The following is a 25,109-nucleotide window of genomic DNA, read 5'->3' on the forward strand; positions in this document are numbered from 1 at the left end:
AAAACAGGCGATTTATTGAGTAGTCTTTCCTGATGCGTAGGATATCTGCCTCTGTCAGTCAGGGCCGTAGCCACCACCCTCTGTCACGTCAGGGCCGTAGCCACCACCCTCTGTCAGTCAGGGCCGTAGCCACCACCCTCTGTCACGTCAGGGCCGTAGCCACCACCCTCTGTCACGTCAGGGCCGTAGCCACCACCCTCTGTCACGTCAGGGCCGTAGCCACCACCCTCTGTCAGTCAGGGCCGTAGCCACCACCCTCTGTCACGTCAGGGCCGTAGCCACCACCCTCTGTCACGTCAGGGCCGTAGCCACCACCCTCTGTCACGTCAGGGCCGTAGCCACCACCCTCTGTCACGTCAGGGCCGTAGCCACCACCCTCTGTCACGTCAGGGCCGTAGCCACCACCCTCTGTCACGTCAGGGCCGTAGCCACCACCCTCTGTCACGTCAGGGCCGTAGCCACCACCCTCTGTCAGTCAGGGCCGTAGCCACCACCCTCTGTCAGTCAGGGCCGTAGCCACCACCCTCTGTCACGTCAGGGCCGTAGCCACCACCCTCTGTCACGTCAGGGCCGTAGCCACCACCCTCTGTCACGTCAGGGCCGTAGCCACCACCCTCTGTCACGTCAGGGCCGTAGCCACCACCCTCTGTCACGTCAGGGCCGTAGCCACCACCCTCTGTCAGTCAGGGCCGTAGCCACCACCCTCTGTCAGTCAGGGCCGTAGCCACCACCCTCTGTCACGTCAGGGCCGTAGCCACCACCCTCTGTCACGTCAGGGCCGTAGCCACCACCCTCTGTCACGTCAGGGCCGTAGCCACCACCCTCTGTCACGTCAGGGCCGTAGCCACCACCCTCTGTCACGTCAGGGCCGTAGCCACCACCCTCTGTCACGTCAGGGCCGTAGCCACCACCCTCTGTCAGTCAGGGCCGTAGCCACCACCCTCTGTCACGTCAGGGCCGTAGCCACCACCCTCTGTCACGTCAGGGCCGTAGCCACCACCCTCTGTCACGTCAGGGCCGTAGCCACCACCCTCTGTCACGTCAGGGCCGTAGCCACCACCCTCTGTCACGTCAGGGCCGTAGCCACCGTATCAGTCAATACAGGGTGGGTGAGTGCTCAGTGGTGACAAGGAGAGGCAGACTTGCTCTTTGGGTGTGACCAACATTTTTACCACAGGAATTGGGATTTTCCTGTCTTTGATCCGCAGTCCCACGCCACTCCAACCAACCTCCTGCTGCAACAGCAATGCTCACTATCTCTCAATCTAGTCTCCATGTATGCCTGCCCAGAGCCTGTACCCCTTCCCCTGAACTCTTCACCCCCCCCCCCAGGACCTCTCAGCCCCACCGCACCCAAACCCTCCTGCCCCACCTCCTGCTGTGTCTCCTTATCTCCCAGAACACCCTGGAATTCATATTGGGGTCTGGCCTTTAGTTTGAGGGGATACTGTAAACCTAGGCACCATGCAGGGGTTAAGTGTTGTGACTGCAATCATTGTACTCATTCCCATAGCTCAGACCCTTCATGACACAGGCTATTTTGTAACATTTCTGTGCCATGTGGTGCTCTGAACACAGGGTGGCAGTGCAAGAACAGCAAACCGTCATTTTGGCTTGGTGTGGGTGAATTTTGATAACTACTTTCCTTGGTTCTCTGGGAGACTCAATTGCATACGCCTCAACCCATTGGATGAGCAATGAGTTTTGAGAAGGAGAGTATGCAATTGAGATGCTCCCTGTTGTCAGGGCTGTGCTCACACTGCTACTGTAAAACCTCATGTTTTAAATGGTGTAATTTTTCAATAAATAAATGGCAAGCTTTCAAATGTATTCAATTGGGATACATGCAGTTGTGATACATCTCCAAACTAGTTGTATAATAATGAAAGTCAAAGTTCCACACAGAACAAATCCAATGCCGTGATTTACTGTATACATCTGATCCAAAGGTCGGCTAGTCTTCGTTACACCTCAACAGATTTGAAGAGTTAAGTCTAGTTAGTTAGCACCCTTGAAGCCATACAACTGTATAATCTAGTGTTGCTTTTACATCCTGTTTCTAATCAGTTGTGGTGAGAGGCAGCAGACTAGATGTCTAGAGATTGCTTTAATACACTGTTGCCTAAGCTTGAAGGAAAATACAACAAACGCTACTGTTGACACAGGTCAGGTTAACCCTTGACCTGACTGAATCTAGGCCTAAAGGTCTGTCTTCAGAAGATTAAACTTGTTTCATTAACTCCCCTTCCAGTGAAACAATTTCCATGTTTGTCTCTGTGCAAACTCAAAAGTACTATAAAGGACATACCACTAGCATCCTTTTAAACACTGTGGTTTGACTAGTGGAATGGGTTGTTGACTATAGACATGGAAAAAAAGCATTGTTCAAGGCCTAAAAAAAACCAGGACATGAATGCATTTTAAATGCTCTCTCCAGCACACCTCGCACTCTTCTTAGTGGAACTGTGTTTCTAGGTCTCTTTCCCCTACAGCCCTAGCCTGTCGCTCACACACCCTCCTGTGCCATGCGATACTCAAACACACTGCCCCTCTCAGAGAAGTTGTCATTCAAGCGCCTGCGCTTTTTAAGGAGTCTTCCATCCCCAGCTGTTTGCTTGTCCTCACCATATCCACCTCCGCCAGGTGTGTACAGGCAAAACATATCCTGCAACACAGAAACACACAGATGGTCAGTAGGGTAATCAAAAGACAAGCATGAACATGAGTACAATGCAGGAACACTAACAGGCCCATAGTGGGCAGTACACCACACCAACAGGCCCATGCAGATGTGCCACACAGACAAACTGACAGCCATGACAGTAGTCTAGTCTCACCCCAGGCTCCAGGCTCACAGTGGTCTTGGCCCCCAGGTTGAGAACCCTTCCATCTGCTCTGTGGAGCTGGTTCAAGCCTGATGCCCCACAGCCACCCCCTAAGAGAGAGAACAGAATACAGTGAACAACAAACCATAGATGTTATGACTAGAAGACATGGCGGTACAAAACAGACAGCTACTCAATCAAAACTACACAGACATTATCATACTAATCAAGGTCATTGGAGAGGTCATATGTGAGAGATTACCATGGAGACCATAGGGTCGGGTGGAGCGCCTCTCTGTCAGAACTGACAGGACCACCTTATTCCTGAACAGGAGCTTCCGGATCACCCCATCGCCCCCACGGTACTCCCCTGCACCCCCCGAGCCGGGCCGCAGGGAGAAGTGCTCCAGAACCACAGGGTACCTGAGAATCAGATCAACAGGACAGAAGAAATTATTGCTAGCCAACTAGGTTAAAGACACTATGGAACTGAATGTTAAGTCATTGCCTTTCACATTGTAGAAGGTTAAAACCTCTATAAATCCTCCACCCACCTTTTCTCCAGAATCTCTGGGTCGGTGATGCGTGTGTTAGTCATGTGACTGTGGACACCGCTCCGCCCAGTCCAGCCTGGACCCGCCCCTGCTCCCCCGGCAACCGTCTCGTAGTAACCGCTCCCCTCGTTGCCGAAAGTCACATTGTTCATGCAGCCCTGAGTGTGAGCGAGAGAGAAGAAACGAGAGAGTGAGGGCTGGTAACACTCAAACATCAAGACTATTGCTCCATATGGAACTGTAGCAGAACTTTCCAGTAGCAGCTCTCTCTCCTACCTGTGAGGCAGCGCAGACCTCGAAGGCGCGGAAGATGACATCAACCACCCGCTGTGACGTCAGCACATTCCCCCCCACCACAGCGGCATTCTGGGAAGGCTGGAGAATGGAGCCGCTGGGAATGATGACCTTGATTGGAGTGAGACAGCCCTGAGAGACAGTGGTTTAATTAATACATTCTCCATATAGAGACACTGCTTCACATATCATAATAATATAACTATTCATAATATTATGTCATTAGAAGTGATCATATCACCTAAAGGACAACTCTTCCATACAATAGAAACCTACAGCTGTTGGTATACTGAGCCCAAACTTCAACGTTGCAGTATCCATGATCTCCCACCAGAGGTCCTAGCATAGGTTTCCCATTACTGACTTTGTTCTGTGGTGGATTGAGAATGGGAACGGTGTCTGACCTGGTTGAGGGGGATGTCTTGGCCCACCATGCAGCGCAGGCAGTAGATGAGGGCAGAGAAGGTGATGGCACGAGGGGCGTTGCAGTTCCCCCACACCTCTGTCCCCGTCCCTGTGAAGTCAAACACTGCACTGCCCTGGGAGGGACGATAGCGAGATACAGGGATAGAGAGAACGAGATATAAAGAGATATAGAGGGAACGAGGGATAAAGAGAGAGAGAACGAGAGATAGAGGGAACGAGAAAGGAGCAGTAACGTTGATTAACATTATTAGCAGTAGTTGTTGCCCAGTCTTGATGGTGGGTAGCACCCTGGTTGCCAGATCTGTCTATTTTAACCAACACTTCTCTCGTGTTTGTAGGCCTGCCAAACACGAAAGAGCAAGAGGAGTTTTCTCCAGTACAAACAGATCTGGCGCCCCAGCCATGCTAGATGGGTAGTGTTAGATCTCCACCCACCTCGTTCTTATTAATCTGGACCCGCAATCTGATTGGTGTTCCATCGTCCATGAAGTCCTCTGCCTCCACCTCCAGGGAGCCTGTCTGTTGCCGCCGGCAACGGGCAAACTCTTTCAACATGTCTCTCACCGCCAGCTCTGCATTAGTCTGGAATCACACACACACACGTCAGATTACAAAGACAAACACCTGGACAGGAATGCTGACCACTCCATTTATAATGTGATATGACCTAAGAATCCAAATAAAGCTAATACAATACAGCCCAACTGAAAGAAGCATCTCACAGTGACGTCCTCCTCACCTGGATGTACCCCATGTAGGCCTGCACCACAGCCAGCCCATAGCTGTCAATCAACTCCCCCACCAGCGTGCTCCCTCGCTGATTGGCTGCCACCTGAGCTCGCAGGTCTGATAGGTTGTCATGGAGATTGCGAGTCCCAGAGCAGTCTGGGTACTGAGCCGGAGCCATGAGGGCTTCAGTTACAGCTGACAAAGGAGGAGAAAGAAAGAGAGAGAGAAAGATCAGTACAATGCCATGGAAACGTTATTTCAAAACAGATTCCTGGAGTGCTTTGAATTCCTAGGATTTAAGCCAGTCAGACAAGTCTCATGGTGTGTTTAGTGAAGCTCAACATATCCTATTGGGACTATAGCTTTACACTGAAAGTCACTGCTACCAACATCTCCTGGCTACAACATATTATACAGCCAACTGATAACAACACACCATCTCAATGACCGCTAGTGCCAAGCAGATATTACAACATATTGGCTCTCCCTTTCATAAGGGTTGCTCTCCGTAGCATTTCCTCACCCTCCTCCTGGAATACTCCAGCAGTGACCAGTTTGAAGGAGGTGAAGACAGCACCCTCCTGCTGCAGGGAGGTGGAGTGGGGGGGCATGGAGCCCGGGGTAATTCCCCCGATGTCTGCATGGTGCCCCCTACTGGCCACAAAGAACACTGGCCCACTCACGCCTCTCCTGAACACCTGAGAGGGACAGAGAGCGCAAAATATATTGATAAGGGGCCCCAGGCCACCCCACCCCGGGCTCCAGGCCCCCCCACCCCGGGCTCCAGGCCCCCGACTCCACCTCATGTTTCTAGGGACTATTATAAGTGAAACTCACCGGAGTGATGACAGTGAGGTCAGGGAGGTGACTGCCTCCTGCACATGGATGGTTACTCAGAATCACATCACCCTCTTTAATGGTGCTCCCTATGGATTTGATCTGTAGATGACAAGGATAGAAATAAGGAAAGCGGGACAGAGAGACATGACAATATACTCTTCCTGGCTTAGTGTAACAATGTCTCCACTTCCCCAAATACTTGCTTAGTATGATTTGCAGACTTTGAATAGGTTGTTAAAGCAGTGAATTGTCATGCTTGCAGTGATAGTCCAGACCTGGTATTGGACTGTCTCCTGCATGGCTCCCAGGTGAACAGGGATGTGTGGTGCGTTGGACACCAGGCCTCCGTCAGGACCAAACAAAGCGCAGGAGAAGTCCAGACGCTCCTTGATGTTGGTGGAGATGGAGGTTCTCTGGAGCACTCTGCCCATCTGTTCTGTAGATGCATGAGACCATGGGGCATTTAATGGAGACTTCAGGGGAAACTTACAGTGGTGGTTTGCTCGTTTTCAGTTAGTTACCTTTCTGTTACTTAAATGGCAATGGTACAGTTGAAGTAGGAAGTTTACATACACTTAGGTTGGAGTCATTAAAACCCGTTTTTCAACCACTCCACAAATTTCTTGTTATCAAACTATAGTTTTTGCAAGTCGGTTAGGATTTCTACTTTGTGCATGACACAAGTCATTTTTCCAACAATTGTTTACAGACAGATTATTTCACTTATAATTCACTGTATCACAATTCCAGTGGGTCAGAAGTTTACATACACTAAGTTGACTGTGCCTTTAAACAGCTTGGAAAATTACAGAAAATGTCATGGATTTAGAAGCTTCTGATAGGCTAATTGACATAATTTGAGTCAATTGGAGGTGTACCTGTGGATGTATTTCAAGGCCTACCTTCAAACTCAATGCCTCTTTGCTTGACATCATGGGAAAATCAAAAGAAATCAGCCAATACCTCAGAAAAGAAATTGTAGACCTCCACAAGTCTGGTTCATCCTTGGGAGCAATTTCCAAATGCCTGAAGGTACCACGTTTATCTGTAGAGTTGTGGCCAAAAGTTTTGAGAATGACACAAATATTAATTTTCACAAAGTCTGCTGCCTCAGTTTGTATGATGGCAATTTGCATATACTCCAGAACGTTATGAAGAGTGATCAGATGAATTGCAATTAATTGCAAAGTCCCTCTTTGCCATGCAAATGAACTGAATCCCCCAAAAACATTTCCACTGCATTTCAGCCCTGCCACAAAAGGACCAGCTGACATCATGTCAGTGATTCTCTCGTTAACACAGGTGTGAGTGTTGACGAGGACAAGGCTGGAGATCACTCTGTCATGCTGATTGAGTTCGAATAACAGACTGGAAGCTTCAAAAGGAGGGTGGTGCTTGGAATCATTGTTCTTCCTCTGTCAACCATGGTTACCTGCAAGGAAACATGTGTCGTCATCATTGCTTTGCACAGAAAGGGCTTCACAGGCAAGGATATTACTGCCAGTAAGATTGCACCTAAATCAACCACTTATCGGATCATCAAGAACTTCAAAGAGAGCGGTTCAATTGTTGTGAAGAAGGCTTCAGGGCGCCCAAGAAAGTCCAGCAAGCACCAGGACCGTCTCCTAAAGTTGATTCAGCTGTGGGATTGGGGCACCTCCAGTACAGACCTTGCTCAGGAATGGCAGCTGGCAGGTGTGAGTGCATCTGCACGCACAGTGAGGCAAAGACTTTTGAAGGATGGCCTGGTGTCAAGAAGGGCAGCAAAGAAGCCACTTCTCTCCAGGAAAACCATCAGGGACAGACTGATATTCTGCAAAAGGTAAAGGGATTGGACTGCTGAGGACTGGGGTAAAGTAATTTTCTCTGATGAATCCCCTTTCCGAATTGTTTGGGCATCCGGGAAAAAAGCTTGTCCGGAGAAGACAAGGTGAGCACTACCATCAGTCCTGTGTCATGCCAACAGTAAAGCATCCTGAGACCATTCATGTGTGGGGTTGCTTCTCAGCCAAGGGAGTGGGCTCACTCACAATTTTGCCTAAGAACACAGCCATGAATAAAGAATGGTATCAACACATCCTCCGAGAGCAACTTCTCCCAACCATCCAGGAACAGTTTGGTGACGAACAATGCCTTTTCCAGCATGATGGAGCACCTTGCCATAAGGCAAAAGACTACGGTTTGCAACTGCACATGAGGACAAATACTTTTTGGTGAAATGTCCTCTGGTCTGAGGAAACAAAAATAGAACTGTTTGACCATAGTGACCAACTTTATGTTTGGAGGAAAAAGGGGGAAGCTTGCAAGCCGAAGAACACCATCCCAGCCGTGAAGCACGGGGGTGGCAGCATCATGTGTGGGGGTGCTTTGCTGCAGGAGGGACTGGTGCACTTCACAAAATAGATGGCATCACGAGGCAGAAAAATTATGTGGATATATTGAAGCAACATCTCAAGACATCAGTCAGGAAGTTAAAGCTTAGTGGGTCTTCCAAATGGACAATGACCCCAAGCATACTTCCAAAGTTGTGGCAAAATGGCTTAAGGACAACAAAGTCAAGGTATTGGAGTGGCCATCACAAAGCCCTGACCTCAATCCTATAGAAAATTTGTGGGCAGAACTGAAAACGCATGTGCGAGCAAGTAGGCCTAAAAACTGACTCAGTTACACCAGCTGTCAGGAGGAATGGGCCAAAATTCACCCAACTTATTGTGGGAAGCTTGTGGAAGGCTACCCGAAACGTTTGACCCAAGTTTCAATTGTTTAAGGCAATGCTACCAAATACTAATTGAATATATGTAAACTTCTGACCCACTGGGAATGTGATGTAAGAAATAAATCATTCTCTCTACTATTATTCTGACATTTCACATTCTTAAAATAAAGTGGTGATCCTAACTGACCTAAGACAGGGAATTTTTACTTGGATTAAATGTCAGGAATTGTGACAAACTGAGTTTAAATGTATTTGGCTAAGGTGTATAAACTTCTGACTTCAACTGTAGATGGCAATGATTTTCTCCGTGATAAGTTTGACACTCCCTATCCCTCAATCTTCTGCATCCTCGACTCCCATCCATTTCCATCTCAGCTATCCACCGGTTATCCTCTATCCGTTTTCACACTATCCTCCCCACCCTCCTTCTCTTTCCCATCCCCCTCCCTCGGTCCCTCCTCCCTGGGTATTAACGGACCTGCGATGCTCATGAAGCGATGGGAGAAGATGGAGAGCTGCACAGTGTTGAGTTCAGTTCCCAAGAGGCAGTGGGGGTCGGAGCCCACGGCGATGCACACATCACCCCCTTCTGTCAGATGGGCCACACAGCTGGGCTCCACCAGGATGGTGCTGGGAGGAAACAACCCAATGACACCGTCTAAAACAGTACTTACAGAGGACATTACACTGGTCTATAGCAGCGGTTCTCAGTCCTGGTCCTGGGGACCCAAAGGGGTGACATTGTTTGGTTTTTGCCCTAGCACTACAAACCTGATTCAAATCATCAAAGCCTGATGAAGAGTTGATGATTTGAATCAGGTGTGTAGTGCCCAGGGCAAAAACAAAAATGGTCACCCCTTTAGGTCCCCAGGACCAGGATTGAGAACCACCGGTCTATAGAATGCCAGCATAATCGATCCCAACGGATGTAATTCAGTGGCTATTTTAGGCTTGAAAACTAATCTGAATTTAGTATTTACAATATAATTATTTGTAAATAATCCAAGGTAGCCTTGTCCCTTCCTGACACTTAAGTGATACAGCATGACAAATATACACCTGTTCTTGTCTATGATGATGGCTGGACCGGGGATATTGTGGTCACATGGCAACTCCTCCCACAGGTAAACATTGGTATCCAGGTAACCGTCCTCAAAGTAACACTTGGTTATCTTAGGGATGGAAAAGAGCATATATTTGACATTGAGTTCATTGTGAGGATCCCAGGATGGAGCCATACATTAAATATACTGTAATACTACTTGTTACTCATATAAAAGGAGACTGTATTCACAGTAAACACAGGTGAAAAAAGTGACATTACTTTGAGATGTAGAGTAAGGAATCCGTGCTTGTGATGATTTGTGACTCTCAAAATACTAATCTCTTTACCGTAGTGGCTTTGAGAATTCCAGATCCCATCTTGGTGTTGGTCACAGATTTGATTCCGGACTTCCCAGAGCCCCTGACTCTGATGTCATCTACCATGATTGGCCGGTCTGGGATGGTGAAGCCAAACTCCTGCAGGTAGCTGGGAAGGAGAGAGAGGGAGAGAGCGAGGGAGGGGTACAGCGGGAACATGAGGGCTCCGTGCGATGGTTGTAGACGTAAGATCATTGGTTGTTATTATGAAGGAACATAAAGAAGTGAGGGGAAAGGTTCATGTGCTCACCGCTTAGTGAAGGCACTACGGAAGTCCCCTGACTTACAAGACCGAGAGTTGCCGGGGTAACCTGTGGCTGTCACCATGAGAGCACAGTCTGTTTTCTCGTAACGCAGGTGGAGGAAAACCTCAGTGGTTATCTGAGAGCTGAGAGAGAAAGAGAGACAAGAAAGCATTGGTTCATTCTTAATTATAAAACGGGTGGTTTGAGCCCTGAATGCTGATTGGCTGAAAGCTGTGGTATATCAGACCATATACCACCATTATGACCCAAAATGACTTTTTACTGTTTTAATTATGTTGGTAACCAGTTTATAATAGCAATAAGGCATCTCAGGGGTTTGTGGTATATGGCCAATATACCACGGCTAAAGGCTGTATCAAGGCACTCTGCATAGCGTTGTGCATAAGACCGTGGTATACTGGCCATATACCACACCTCCTTGGGCAATATTTCTTAATTATAGAACCCAGACGAAGGAAAAGAGTGTGTGTGTGTGTGTGTGTGTGTGAGTGCTCATGTGTCTGACCTGCTGAAGCCGCGGTCTCTCAGGGTCTCTGTACAGCGCTGGGTCAGCTGCTCCACCCTGTGGTCCAGCTCAGAGAAGGAGCGAGGGTTGTACTGCAGAGAGCACGGCTCTTGGACCTCCTCCACCACGTCAGCCAGCGCCAGGCCGTAGGCCGACAACACACCACTGTACCTGGGAGGGAGAGACACAGAGGGTTATATGGAGAAATGTACTCTTTTATTTTTCAATAAACTTGTGTAACACCTAAAGAGGAGGAACATTGATTGAGTTTTATTTCATCTAGTGCTGAGCGATTAACCAATTCATTTCTTTTTTGTTATTAAACAACTAACTGACCGACGTCGTTTCAGTTACTTGAATTCAATTTAGTTTGGGGTTTTTGTGAGCCCAACATGCCGCTTCTCTAGAGAGAAATCAAATCATTCACAAGATATTTTTTTTAATGTTTTATTGAAACCGAAGTCGAAAAGTGATGTTTTTTCTTCGAACCGACTTTAAAAAGCACTAATCTCTCAGCACTCGTTTTCATCTAAAGGTGAGAAGGAAAATGTACCTAACGCTAACTTATACACTATAATACACAGCGTCTAGTGAAAGTCTACACACTCCTTGCAGTCTTCACATTTTGCTGCCTTATCTAAAAAGGGATTCATTTACATGTTTTTTTTTCTAGAGAGATATACACAACCTACTCCACATTTACAAAGTGAAAGAAAGTTAGAGATAACAAAGAATAAAGAAACAAAGATGTCTTGATTGTGTAGGTCTTCACAGCCCAGAGCTAACACTAGGTGAAAGCACCTTCGGCAGCCATTACAGCTGTGAATAACATTCACTCGCACTTGACTTTTCCCCTTACTAGCACTGACTGTAGTTAGCTACTTTATTGAAGAAAATGTACTTATTATGACTGAGGTTGTCCCACCTAGCTGAATGCCCTAAATGTAAGTCTCTCTGGATAAGAACGTCTGCTAAATGACTAAAATGTAAATGTAAAATGTACAGTAATGGATCAAACTGTGAAATGACATTGCAAAAGGAACGAACAACCTCCTAGGCACCTGTTTGCCCTGGCCAAACACAAACCTAGCATTTTCATGCCAGCCTCTCTCGCTCACCCTCGCTTTCTCCTTCTCCACCTGTCCCTCCTTGGAATACACAACCACCTGTGTACTAAACTCACTCCCTACTCAGACATGTGTAGACAGGAAACAGGACTCCCTACTCAGACATGTGTAGACAGGAAACAGGACTCCCTACTCAGACATGTGTAGACAGGAAACAGGACTCCCTACTCAGACATGTGTAGACAGGAAACAGGACTCCCTACTCAGACATGTGTAGACAGGAAACAGGACTCCCTACTCAGACATGTGTAGACAGGAAACAGGACTCCCTACTCAGACATGTGTAGACAGGAAACAGGACTCCCTACTCAGACATGTGTAGACAGGAAACAGGACTCTCTACTCAGACATGTGTAGACAGGAAACAGGACTCTCTACTCAGACATGTGTAGACAGGAAACAGGACTCTCTACTCAGACATGTGTAGACAGGAAACAGGACTCTCTACTCAGACATGTGTAGACAGGAAACAGGACTCTCTACTCAGACATGTGTAGACAGGAAACAGGACTCTCTACTCAGACATGTGTAGACAGGAAACAGGACTCTCTACTCAGACATGTGTAGACAGGAAACAGGACTCACTTGTGAATGAAGACGGTCTTCATACCTAAAGCTTGTGCGATGGCACAAGCGTGTTGCCCACCTGCTCCACCGAAACATGCCAACACATGCTGAGAGGTGTCATGTCCCTTAGCCTACACAGAGAGACAGAGAGGGCGAGCGACAGGGGGAGAGAGAGTCTTTGGAAAAGGCAGCAGAAACTTCTGTTCAACATGGAATGGTGGAATTATCAACAACAAACTCCGCTGCTGTAGTCTAACAACAAACTCCGCTGCTGTAGTCTAACAACAAACTCCGCTGCTGTAGTCTAACAACAAACTCCGCTGCTGTAGTCTAACAACAAACTCCGCTGCTCATTTTCAATGTGAAAATGGGACTAATTCAAGTATTTCAACTAATGTCTCTAGTGAAACACCAGACTACACAAAACAAACACATCAATATAATCCCTCCCATCAATACCTGTGTCAGTGCTCTGATTGGACGACACATGGCCTCGTTGGCCACTCTGATAAAACCCATAGCAACCTCCTCCATGCTCATCTCTGATTTGCCACTCATGACCCTGCTGTTGTTTGAATGGGCGCTTCCGTTGGCACTGCTCTGGGATTGGTTGGTGGAGAGGAAGTGGTTGATCTCGCGGGTGAGCTGTTGGAAGTGCTCCATGGTTTCCTCGCTGGACAGAGGCTCGTCCTCTCCCGGACCAAAGATCCTGGGGAAGAAGGAGGGGAGCAGGCGGCCCAGAGCCAGGTTGGCATCCGTCACCGTCAGAGGACCACCTATGAAGATCATATAGGAATACCTGGACATTACACCAGGCCTTTGACCACACTACAACTCACAGATTGATGTCTTCTGTGTAGTATTACCAAACCATAAGTGTTCAGAATATAGGCAATACTATAAATAGCACACTTCCACATCAGGAGTCATACCATACCAACAGTAGCAGGAGAAAACTAATAGGTTACTACAGTACTTCACTTGAGCTGTATCCAGAGCTGTTACATAATCTCGCGTTTCTGTTGGAATTTGGGAGTTATTCCAACTTTTTTAAGCCTTCCCCCTCGGCCACACCATCTTCCTAGAGATGGGGTAGGGAAAAGGCACCAGAGAGGGAAAAGCTTTGGCCGTACAGATGTTAAAATGTTTGTTACATTTTAATTTAACTGAGTGGACCGGATTAAGGATAGAAATCTGTACCAGGGAGAAAAAGGGTAACGGCTCTATTCAACAGAGAAAAGGAGTGGAAAGAAGAGGAGCATGTGTGTGAGAGAGAGGGGGACAGAGAGAGGGATGGGGTGGGGGGGCAGTATTCCTACCCTTTCTGTAGCAGGAGGGTCCTGGATGGGCACCAGCCGACTCTGGCCCCACAACAAACATCCCTGACCTGGGAACAAAGAGGGGAGATTTGTGGGGTCACGACTATAATGTCACATTTCCCTCCCTGTAGACTGACTGGACTAGATTGACTTCCACCACATACACAGTCATTCCCTGTGGAAGTTATACATTGCCATCCAATGTTTGTCTAATAGGTTCATAGGTAGTAACTGTGGGTTAATGGTTTAGCTATGGCAGAACAGTCTGAGCATAAATCACAAACACGAGAAAATAGATATTATACTTCCCAGACCTCCAAGCAACAGACTGTGTACAGTGAAGTCTATGTAAACATACAGTATGCTGAAAGTCCATATTCATACTGTGTGTGAACCTGTTGTCCTGACTGACCTGAAGAAGAGGCGGGAGCCACCGCCTGCTGCTACGGTGTTGATGTCTAGCTGTGGGGCCTGCAGGGTGACGCCGGCCGTGGTGGCCTCAAACACGTGCTCATAGTGACCCGCGTAGCGACTCACATCTGTAGACGTGCCTAAAAGGGGGCACAGAGTGGCCCAGAGTAGCTGTTAGGGGCATGAAGTGTAAAAGAGCTCAAGTTTCCCTAAATGATGGAATGCTAGGACTTCATCAGCCCAGTATTATCGAATAATGTGAGATTTAGTCATCAAGGGCTTCAAAGAAGCCTTTGTCTAACATCCATCAGTACAATTCCTGCTTCCTGCTATGATTCTTTCCTTTTAAACCCTTTAGTTCACACCTCTCTCTCTCTCAAAGTCAGCAACCCCTTAAAGCGTCCGCATGCTTCCCAGCCGAAACAGTTTGGAAGAGATTGTGCATAAATTATGACAACATTTTGTGATGTTTTCGTTCGTTTGGACTTCGGTAAGGGTTTTTTCGGCTGTTCAGGAACACCATTTTTTTCCGGGAGACAAGCTGAAGTCGGTAGTCAAAGTCTATTCGTCGGTGATAGGTCAACAGTAGGGATTCTTCAATAAAGTCTTTGTTGTCATTCAACTCATTTTCATGGAAACGTTTTCATTGAGAAATACTGCAACAAACATCTTAGATGTAAAATGCGTATATTACGGCAAAAACGTCAAAATTAATCACAGACTTCGGGAGTCATCTTCGATTAATTCTGACTCTTTGGAGGAATTGTATACTGGCTACGGAGTCTCAAAATGGACAAACAATAGTATTTGTGCTTTTTTCAAATTTTTCATGCGAAGGTCTTTTAAGGGATTATGCGAGTATACTCGTTCAGTTCATCTAGACTTCAGCTAGCCGCCAACTGAACAGAAGCATGCTGACGCCTTTACCCTCTTCCCCTGTCCTCATGCTATATAGGCTGCATATGGCCCCTCCCCTCCTGTAGCTGTTTCCTTCTTCTCCATTGTGCCCCCCCCTACATCCTGTGCTCCTCCTCACCCCCCATGTCGAACCCAATGACGGGCTTGTTCTCTATCTGGCTGTAGGAGGTGATGGCGTAGCCCACCACACCCCCCGCGGGCCCAGAGAGCACTGCCCGGGACCCACAGAACTGGTCCATGGGGGTGAGACCTCCATCAGACTGCATGAAGAGAACGCTCCTACCCTACAGTAGAGAGAGAGGCGGAGAGAGTACAGGAGGTAGAGAGAGAGAGGCGCGGAGGGAGTACAGGAGGTTGAGAGAGAGAGGCAGAGGGAGTACAGGAGGTTGAGAGAGAGAGGCAGAGGGAGTACAGGAGGTTGAGAGAGAGAGGCGCGGAGGGAGTACAGGAGGTTGAGAGAGAGGCGCGGAGGGAGTACAGGAGGTTGAGAGAGAGGCGCGGAGGGGAGTACAGGAGGTTGAGAGAGAGGCGCGGAGGGGAGTACAGGAGGTTGAGAGAGAGGCGCGGAGGGAGTACAGGAGGTTGAGAGAGAGGCGCGGAGGGAGTACAGGAGGTTGAGAGAGAGGCGCGGAGGGAGTACAGGAGGTTGAGAGAGAGGCGCGGAGGGAGTACAGGAGGTTGAGAGAGAGGCGCGGAGGGAGTACAGGAGGTTGAGAGAGAGGCGCGGAGGGAGTACAGGAGGTTGAGAGAGAGGCGCGGAGGGGAGTACAGGAGGTTGAGAGAGAGGCGCGGAGGGAGTACAGGAGGTTGAGAGAGAGGCGGCGGTAGTACAGGAGGTTGAGAGAAGCGGAGGGAGTACAGGAGGTTGAGAGAGGCAGCCATTTCAAGATGTGTAGCTATACAGAATGTGACCTGTAAGAGTATGATCGCTCTGCACACTTATGAGTGCTCAGTAAATACAGCTACACAACATTATGTTAATAATATAAAACACATATTTATTTACAAAAACACTGACTAACCTCCAGTCCACCTCTGAAGCCAGAGGTGAAGCCTTTCAAGTACTGGCGGATTTTCGGTGTGAGGTAGGCATCGGCGCATACGGTGTACCCGCGTGGCACTGCCCTCACCATGGGCATGACCTCACTGGACAGGGACACCTGGGTGAAACCCAGCCTGCGCGCCAATGACCCAACAGCCTTCTCATGGGCAGACCACCTGACATACAGAGAGAGAGAGTAGTTCTCAGATCAGATTCATTCCATTATGTTCCTGTCCAACATATAAACTCAGCAAATAAGAAACATCCCTTTTTCAGGACCATGTCTTTCAAAGATCATTCGTAGATATCCAAATAACTTCACAGATCTCATTATAAAGGGTTTAAACACTGTTTCCCATGCTTGTTCAATGAACCATAAACAATTAATGAACATGCACCTGTGGAACAGCCTACAGACGGTAGGCAATTAAGGTCACAGTTATGAAAACTTAGGACACTAAAGAGGCCTTTCTACTGACTCTGAAAAACACCAAAAGAAAGATGCCCAGGGTCCCTGCTCATCTGTGTGAATGTGCCTTAGGCATGCTGCAAGGAGGCTTAAGGACTGCAGATGTGGCCAGGGAAATAAATTGCAATGTCCGTACTGTGAGACAGCGCTACAGGGAGACAGGACAGACAGCTGATCGTCCTCGCAGTGGCAGACCACGTGTAAAAACCCCTGCACAGTATTGGTACATCCAAACATCACACCTGCGGGACAGGTACAGGATAGCAACAACAACTGCCCGAGTTACACCAGGAACGCACAATCCCTCCATCAGTGCTCAGACTGTCCACAATAGGCTGAGAGAGGCTGGACTGAGGGCTAGTAGGCCTGTTCTAAGGCAGGTCCTCACCAGACATCACCGGCAACAACGTCGCCTATGGGCACAAACCCACCATCGCTGGACCAGACAGGACTGGCAAAAAGTGCTCTTCACTGACGAGTCGCGGTTTTGTCTCACCAGGGGTGATGGTCGGATTCGCGTTTATCGTCAAAGGAATGAGCGTTACACCGAGGCCTGTACTCTGGAACGGGATCGATTTGGAGGTGGAGGGTCCGTCATGGTCTGGGGCGGTGTGTCACAGCATCATCGGACTGAGCGTGTTGTCATTGCAGGCAATCTCAACGCTGTGCGTTACAGGGAAGACATCCTCCTCCCTCATGTGGTACCCTTCCTGCATGCTCATCCTGACATGACCCTCCAGGATGACAATGCCACCAGCCATACTGCTCGTTCTGTGCGTGACTTCCTGAAAGACAGGAATGTCAGTGTTCTGCCATGGCCAGCGAAGAGCCCGGATCTCAATCCCATTGAGCACGTCTGGGACCTGTTGGATCGTAGGGTGAGGGCTAGGGCCATTCCCAACAGAAATGTCCGGGAACTTGCAGGTGCCTTGGTGGAAGAGTGGAGTAACATCTCTCAGCAAGAACTGGCAAATCTGGTGCAGTCCATGAGGAGGAGATGTACTGCAGTACTTAATGCAGCTGGTGGCCACACCAGATACTGACTGTTACTTTTGATTTTGACCCCACCTTTGTTCAGGGATACATTATTCCATTTCTGTTAGTCACATGTCTGTGGAACATGTTCAGTTTATGTCTCAGTTGTTGAATCTTGTTTTGTTCATACAAACATTTACACATGTTAAGTTTGCTTAAAATAAACGCAGTTGACAGTGAGTGGACATTTCTGTTTTTGATGAGTTTAGTACTATTAGGCAAACTGCAAAGTTGACTCAGTAGTGTTTTCTTGAAAAGCCTTCCAGTGCTCTCCCTCCTGTTGAAAGGTTGTGTGTTCTGTGGTTATCAGACCTGGCATTAAGCCAGACAGTTCTGAAGGTGCCTTTACAACATACTTACATCTAGCGACTTTAAATTACTTTACAGTTTGAAACGGAGTAGAAAGAACCCTGTAAGTCAATAAACGAGAACTCCCAGAATGGATATAACAGAAACTCTTCCTCTACCCTTCTCAGACTGACTGTTCATGACCTTCCACATCTACCACAGTGATCCCACACCAAGAAAAACAGGTAATCTGACACCAGGCACACACAACAACAATCTTTAAAGATAGTAAACTGGGAGAAAGTCTTGCTGTCTGGGTTGGCAGTATACTGACGTGTAGGAGTGTAGCAGCAGAACAGCCAGGCTGTGGATCCCCCGGGACAGGACTCCTCTCAGATCGTCCTCCACACGCTGCATGTCCAGCTCACGCCACACCTCCAGGGAGTCCCCTGTACTGCCTGGAGGACAGAGACACAGGGCAGAGGTAAGGGACAGTTATATGTGTGTGTGTGGATGCAAATTATTAACCCAAGCAGTTACCACTCAAGCCTGTCATAAACTTGACAAAAAAAGAGGTAATAGTCCTGTGGGGAATTTGCATCTGAAAACTGTATATGTTAAAAAAGCTCTCCTTGTCAGTCATTGCCTGTGCCTCAGTAGGAGCAGGAAACGTATCCATATCATTTCCATATCTTACAGGATATGGTCAAGAATACTGCACTCTGTTTAAATTTGTGCAATAATTACTTTATTGTAAAATGGGTATTGTAATAAATTAAATGGGAAAAGGCCCAATGCAGCTGTTTTTATCTCAATATCAAATCATTTCTGGGTAATAATTAAGGACCTTATTGTGACTGTTTTAAATTAAAATGGTCAAAAATAAACAAAAATAGCTTCTGAGCATAGAACAATTACTCAAGCAAGAATTTTACTAGGACTATCTGGGAGTGGTTTGAGTGGGGAGGGAAAAACTGAAAATGTGCTGTTATTGGCAGAGAGGTGATGTCACCAGGCAGGCCACAATTCCATCCCACCCAAACATTTCAGGCGGTCTTTTCAAACAGCTCTTACACTAAAAGGGCATTATCTTCCTTTTCACAGTATAATTCCAACCTCATAGTGTGGAAATATTCATACAGTGCATTGGGAAAGTATTCAGACCCCTTGACTTTTTCCACATTTTGTTACAGTACAGCCTTATTCTAAAACAGTTAAATAATTTGTTTTTCTCCACACAATACCCCATAATGACAAAGGAAAATCAAGTTCACAATTTTTAGCTAATTTATTTAAAATAAAAACCAGAAAATATCACATTTACATACAGTACCAGTCAAAAGTTGACACCTGCTCATTCACAAGGGTTTATTTTTATTATTTTCTACATGTGTTATTTCATAGTTTTGATGTCTTCGCTATTATTCTACAATGTAGAAAACAGTAAAAATAAATAAAAACACTTGAATGAGTAGGTGTGTCCAAACTTTTGACTGGTACTGTAAGTATTCAGACCCTTTTCAGTACTTTGTTGAAGCAACTTTGGCAGCGATTACAACCTTGAGTCTTCTTGGGTATCACGCTACAAGCTTGGCACACCTGTATTTGGGGAGTTTCTCCCATTCTTCTCTGCAGATCCTCTCAAGCTCTTCCAGGTTAGATGGGGAGTGTCGCTGCACAGCTATTTTCAGGTCTCCAGAGATGTTCAATCGGGTTCAAGTCCGGGCTCTGGCTGGGCCTCTCAAGGACATTCAGAGACTTGTCCCGAAGCCACTCCTGCGTTGTCTTGGCTGAGTGCTTAGGGTCATTGTCCTGTTGGAAGGTGAACCTTTGCCCCAGTCTGAGGTCCTGAGCACTCTGGAGCAGGTTTTCATCAAGGATCTCTGTGTACTTTGCTCCGTTCATTTTCCCCCTCGATCCTGACTAGTCTCCCAGTCCCTGCTGCTGAAAAACATCCCCACAGCATGATGCTGCAACCACGCTTCACTGTAGGGATGGTATTGACCAGGTGATGAGCATTCAGGCCAATGAGTTCAATCTTGGTTTCATCAGACCAGAGAATCTTGTTTCTCATGGTCTGAGAATCCCTTAGGTGCCTTTTGGCAAACTCCAAGCGAGCTGTCATGTGCCTTTTACTGAGGAGTGGCTTCCATCTGGCCACTCTACCATAAAGGCCTGATTGGTGGAGTGCTGCAGAGATGGTTGTCCTTCTGGAAGGTTCTCCCATCTCCAAAGAGGAACTCTGGAGCTTGGTCAGAGTGACTATTGGGTTCTTGGTCACCTCCCTCACCAAGGCCCTTCTCCGCCGATTGCTCAGTGTGGCCGGGCGGCCAGCTCTAGGAAGAGTCTGGGTGGTTCCAAACGTATTCCATTTAAGAATGATGGAGGCCACTGTGTTCTTGGGGACCTTCAATGCTGCAGACATTTTTTGGTCCCCTTCCCCAGATCGGTGCCTTGACACAATCCTGTCTCGGAGCTCTACGGACAATTCCTTCAACCTCATGGCTTGGATTTTGCTCTGATATGCACTGTCAACTGTGGGACCTTAGACAGGTGTGTGCATTTCCAAATCATGTCCAATCAATTGAATTTACAACAGGTGGACTCCAATCACGTTTTAGAAACATCTCAAGGATGATCAATGGAAACAGGATGCACCTGAGCTCAATTTCAAGTCTCATAGCAAAGGGTCTGAATAATTATGCAAATAAGGTATGTTTTGTATTTTTTATAAATTTGCAAAAACTTCTAAAAACCTGTTTTCACTTTGTCATTGAGGGGGAAATATTATTTAGTGAACTTTAGAATAAGGCTGTAACGTAACAAAATGTGGAAAAAGTCAAGGGATCTGAATACTTTTTGAATGCACTGTACAGTAGAGTCTGTGTAGCTGAAGGCCTGCAGGTTATTGAGTTAGTCCTGTGTAGTGCTGTTACCTGTGACAATACGCTTGGGTTCTTTCCTGGGTAGCTGGCAGCCATCTTGTCTAAGGACAACCCTCTCATCAACCTCAATGACCTCTTCATACAGCACATCTGGAACAGCCACCTCCTGTCACACACACACAGAGCGTTAAGTTACTCTAACTTGCAAATAATCTACAAGACTCCCAACTTTATAATTTTAATAAAACAACTCAGTATTGACTATCCATGATGGTAGTTGATATTGGGTAAGAGCTGGCTGCCCTAGCTGGCCTGGAACAGGAAAAGTTGGGAAATGGTATTAGTCATCACTTACATATAAATCTTAGGACCTCCAACTAAAAATGATCAGAGGGCAGGGTCTGGTCCCAAAGGTGCAGCGGACAGCACAAAGCTGTTGAAATATCATTGGATATATGCTAGGTCAGTATGTCACCACAGTGACCTTTACGACAGTCAAAGTTCACTCGGACCAACAGTAGAACACAGGTCTGGGGACAAACTCCAAGACCAACCCCTATGCGTGTACAGTATATAGCCTACCCTCCCATTAACTGCCCATGCAACAGTTTTTCTGAGACAGCTGCATGTTCCGTGTCTGCACTGAGTGTTTATGTATGCACATGCATCTGTGTGTGTTTTTCATTCTATGCTGCCACACATCTTCCAGTAAGCACACGGTGTATTCATTCAGTCCCTGTTGTGTCCCTCCCAACCCCATAGCGCTCCCTGACAGGCCCACCTGTCCCTGGTAACAGAATGTAGATCATGTCTTTACTGTGAGCCCAGCAGGAGATGGGAGGGTGCAGCTGTAGTTCCAACAGGTCTCACACAGACCTACTGAGGAGCAGTGATGCACTCCAGATGTACACTCCCATGAAGAAACAGAGACATTTGTGAGCTCTGCCTCTCAAACCCTTGATGCAATAAATTGGGGACTTTATCTGAAGCACTATTAGATCCTAATTTAAAGTATCACTTACTAACTTTGCAGGCTTAGTATAAACTTGTCGTGAAAGAGTCTACCTAAACATTACTGAATCATTTGAAACGCTTCAATGATAAGAGTGCATTATTCCATTACCAAGCAACATAGTGGAAAAGTGCTGACTGCCACGTGCGTATAGTATAATCAGCGCTCAGTTAACCGTACCAGTAGCACGGCCGGTATGGTATTGTTCAAGTGAGCATTAATTCATTCATCAATACATTAGTGTCAGTCTCCGACAAGGCAGGACGTGACCCCCCACCTCACCACCCCAAACAAAGGGCCCTCACAGAGAAAACTATTGTGCTGTAGCATCAACCCAGTCTCCATTCCATAGAGAAGCACTAACCAAATCGAAGAGCTTTGGCCGGGCCTGGGTGCCAATATGCAGCAGATCCTTGAACCCCTTTGTGACCAGGAGGGCAATCCGCTCTCCTTGCCTCTCCAGCAGGGCATTGGTCGCCACTGTGGTGCCCATCCTGATCCAGCCAATCAGGGATGTCTCCACAGGCTGTTCCCTGGGAAAGGCCTGCCCAGTCTCCTGTGAACATAGCAGGATGTAGCAGGGGGGGGGGGTTAGAGAGGATCACACATTAAGCACTGGTTAACCTCTGGGTCTGCTGACGTCATGTCTGATCTCAGCTTGTCACAAGCTTTAACTAAAACTACTCTTCCTGCTCTCTTCATTTCTCCATAAACTACCTCTCTCATCTGTCTATTCCTTAGTCCTTTTATTCCTCTCCCCGTCTCTCCAGAGTTCCATCTCACCTCCTCCAGAACCCTGCGGATCCCCTCAGTTGGAGCGTCTTTGTAGTTCTGGGGGTCGTGGGACAGCAGTTTCAGGACCCTCTCCCGGCCGTCAGGTAATCGGGCAAAGACGTCGGTGAAAGTGCCACCGCGGTCGATGGCAAAGTCAAACTTCCCTTCAGTCTCTGTCATCCTGAAGAAATGAAGGACGGACAGAGAACTGCTGCTCCTGAAATCCTGGACAAAACTACTCACTCAAGATGCAGTAATCTGGATTCTGGAGAGATAGAGATATTTACAGTACCAGTCAAAAGTTTGGACACACCTACACATTCAATTTTTTTTTTTACTATTTTCTACATTGTAGAATAATAGTGAAGACATCAAAACTATGAAATAACACATGTGGAATCATGTAGTTAAAAAAAAGTGTTAAATCAAAATCTATTTTATATGTTAGATTCTTCAAAGTAGCCACCCTTTGCCTTGATGACAGCTTTTCACACTCTTGGTATTCTCTCAACCAGCTTCATGAGGTAGTCACCTGGAATTAATTTAAATTAACAAGTGTGCCTTGTCAAAAAGTTAATTTGTGGAATTTTTTTCCTTCTTAATGCGTTTGAGCCAATCAGTTGTGTCGTGACAAGGTAGGGGTGGTATACAGAAGATAGCCCTATTTGGTAAAAGACCAAGTTCATATCATGGCAAGAACAGCTCAAATAAGCAAAGAGAAACGACAGTTCATCATTACTTTAAGACATGAAGGTCAGTCAATGGGGAACATTTCAAGAACTTTGAAAGTTTCAAGTGTAGTCGCAAAAACCATCAAGTGCTATGATGAAACTGGCTCTCATGAGGACTGCCACAGGAAATGAAGACAGAGTTACCTCTGCTGCAGAAGATAAGTTCATTAGAGTTAACTGCACCTCAGATTGCAGCCCAAATAAATGCTTCACAGAGTTCAAGTAAGACATCTCAACATCAACTGTTCAGAGGAGACTGTGTGAATCAGACCTTCATGGTCAAATTCTAAAGGACACCAATAAGAAGAAGAGACTTGCTTGGGCCAAGAAATACGAGCAATGGACATTAGACCGGTGGGAATCTGTCCTTTGGTCTGATGAGTCCAAATGTTTTGATTTTTGGTTCCAACCGCCGTGTCTTTGTGAGATGCAGAGTAGGTGAACGGATGATTTCTGCATGTGTGGTTCCCACTGTGAAGCATGGAGGAGGAGGTGTGATGGTGCTTTGCTGGTGACACTGTCTGGGATTTATTTAGAATTCATGGCACACTTAACCAGAATGGCTACCACAGCATTCTGCAGTGATACGCCATCCCATCTGGTTTGCGCATTTTGTTTTCGACAGGACAATCACCCAAAACACTCCTCCAGGCTGTGTAAGGGCTATTTGACCAAGAAGGAGAGTGATGGAGTGCTGCATCAGATGACCTGGCCTCCACAATCACCAGACCTCAACCCAATTGAGATGGTTTGGGAAGAGTGGGACCACAGAGTGAAGGAAAAGCAGCCTACAAGTGCTCAGCATGTGGTTACTCCTTCAAGACAGTTGGAAAAGCATTCCAAGTGAAGCTGGTTGAGAGAATGCCAAGAGTGTGCAAAGCTGTTATCAAGGCAACGGGTGGCTACTTTGAAGAATCTAAAATCTAAAATATGTTTAACACTTTTTTGGTTACTACATGATTCCACGTGTGTTATTTCATGGTTTTGATGTCTTCAGTGGTTCCACTACTGCATGTGCCACGGCAAACACATACCATATGCTACCAGAAGATTTGAAGACATAAGTGCACTCAAGTGGTTTTGCACTATATTATATATGCATTACTATATTATAGCCCCCTATGTAAACACATAGTAGACTAGACTACGCCGAGGAAGCGCTAACTAGAGAACAGTCTGGTGAGGACGGATGCAGTTTGTATCGAAGGCATGCAGTCTTTATCAATCGGCAATATTGTGCACTATTCTATTCATACAGCAAACTGTCATGAGCAATACATTCGACTAAATCAATACAGCAATTATTATATTATTATCCTAATTGCTTTGGTCATAAATGACGGATTACCCCATTTATGTAGGTCGTTCATAAGTCACTGATCCACGAGCGACCACTTTGTACTGCCGGTGTAGTGGTAGGTTGGCATGGCTTTAATACATTTTTCTCGGTCAGTTTTCAAAAGTTGAGTGGATAATTTTCCGATCTTTAGGCTACTTACGAGTCTTCTTGCTCTGGGTTTATCACTGATGATCCGATGTGTCGCAAATCCTTGCCAGTCGTCTATCGTCCTTTGCCGTTCTCCTTCCTCACTCTCACTCTTATCTCAATGCTGGAGATCTCTGCTCTGGTTGCCAAAGTCAGTACGGTTTCTAATTTACTAAAGACTACACTCCACCCCCTTGCCTTCGGCTCTTCTTCTTCGACATGGCGGTCTGCAAACAAACGTTTAGGCTATGTGCATGACGCCACCTACTGTGCTGGAATGTACGATCAATTATGATCTTCCCAATTCTGTACTACCATTAAAATAAAATGTACCCCCCTACCCCATTAAACTTGACATATTTCATGCTGAAAGATTCCACCCTTCAGATTGTTCAGCATGTCAACAACCATATCTACTGTAACACATGTTACCCCCAGTCTCCACAATAACCTTCAACCTGTTATTTC

The 25,109-nt window shown here is 46.8% G+C and overlaps 1 protein-coding gene across 2 annotated transcripts; it reads right to left on the bottom strand.

Moving 5' to 3' along the window:
- Positions 1-1,815: 1,815 nt before the first annotated feature.
- oplah (5-oxoprolinase, ATP-hydrolysing) lies at positions 1,816-24,839 on the bottom strand. 2 transcript variants are annotated; one of them, XM_045702696.1, is made up of 27 exons: positions 24,655-24,839; positions 22,434-22,689; positions 22,015-22,206; positions 20,690-20,804; positions 18,088-18,211; positions 15,942-16,137; positions 15,038-15,203; positions 14,003-14,141; positions 13,591-13,658; positions 12,731-13,047; positions 12,290-12,402; positions 10,578-10,748; positions 10,057-10,194; positions 9,777-9,915; positions 9,444-9,556; positions 8,863-9,014; positions 5,944-6,104; positions 5,666-5,767; positions 5,352-5,526; positions 4,839-5,023; positions 4,535-4,681; positions 4,078-4,212; positions 3,656-3,805; positions 3,380-3,537; positions 3,088-3,248; positions 2,838-2,935; positions 1,816-2,665 (listed from the first exon to the last, which is right to left on the bottom strand). In XM_045702696.1, the coding sequence occupies exons 2-27, from the start codon at positions 22,602-22,604 to the stop codon at positions 2,507-2,509; spliced, it is 3,945 nt and encodes a 1,314-aa protein (XP_045558652.1). In that variant the 5' UTR covers positions 22,605-22,689; positions 24,655-24,839; the 3' UTR covers positions 1,816-2,506. The 2 variants fall into 2 exon arrangements, with proteins under 2 accessions (XP_045558652.1, XP_045558651.1); XM_045702695.1 differs by having other exon boundaries at positions 24,504-24,800.
- Between the last annotated feature and the right edge of the window lie 270 nt (positions 24,840-25,109).

Source organism: Salmo salar, chromosome ssa19 (genome assembly GCF_905237065.1).
Source record: "Salmo salar chromosome ssa19, Ssal_v3.1, whole genome shotgun sequence".
Lineage (NCBI taxonomy): Eukaryota > Metazoa > Chordata > Actinopteri > Salmoniformes > Salmonidae > Salmo > Salmo salar.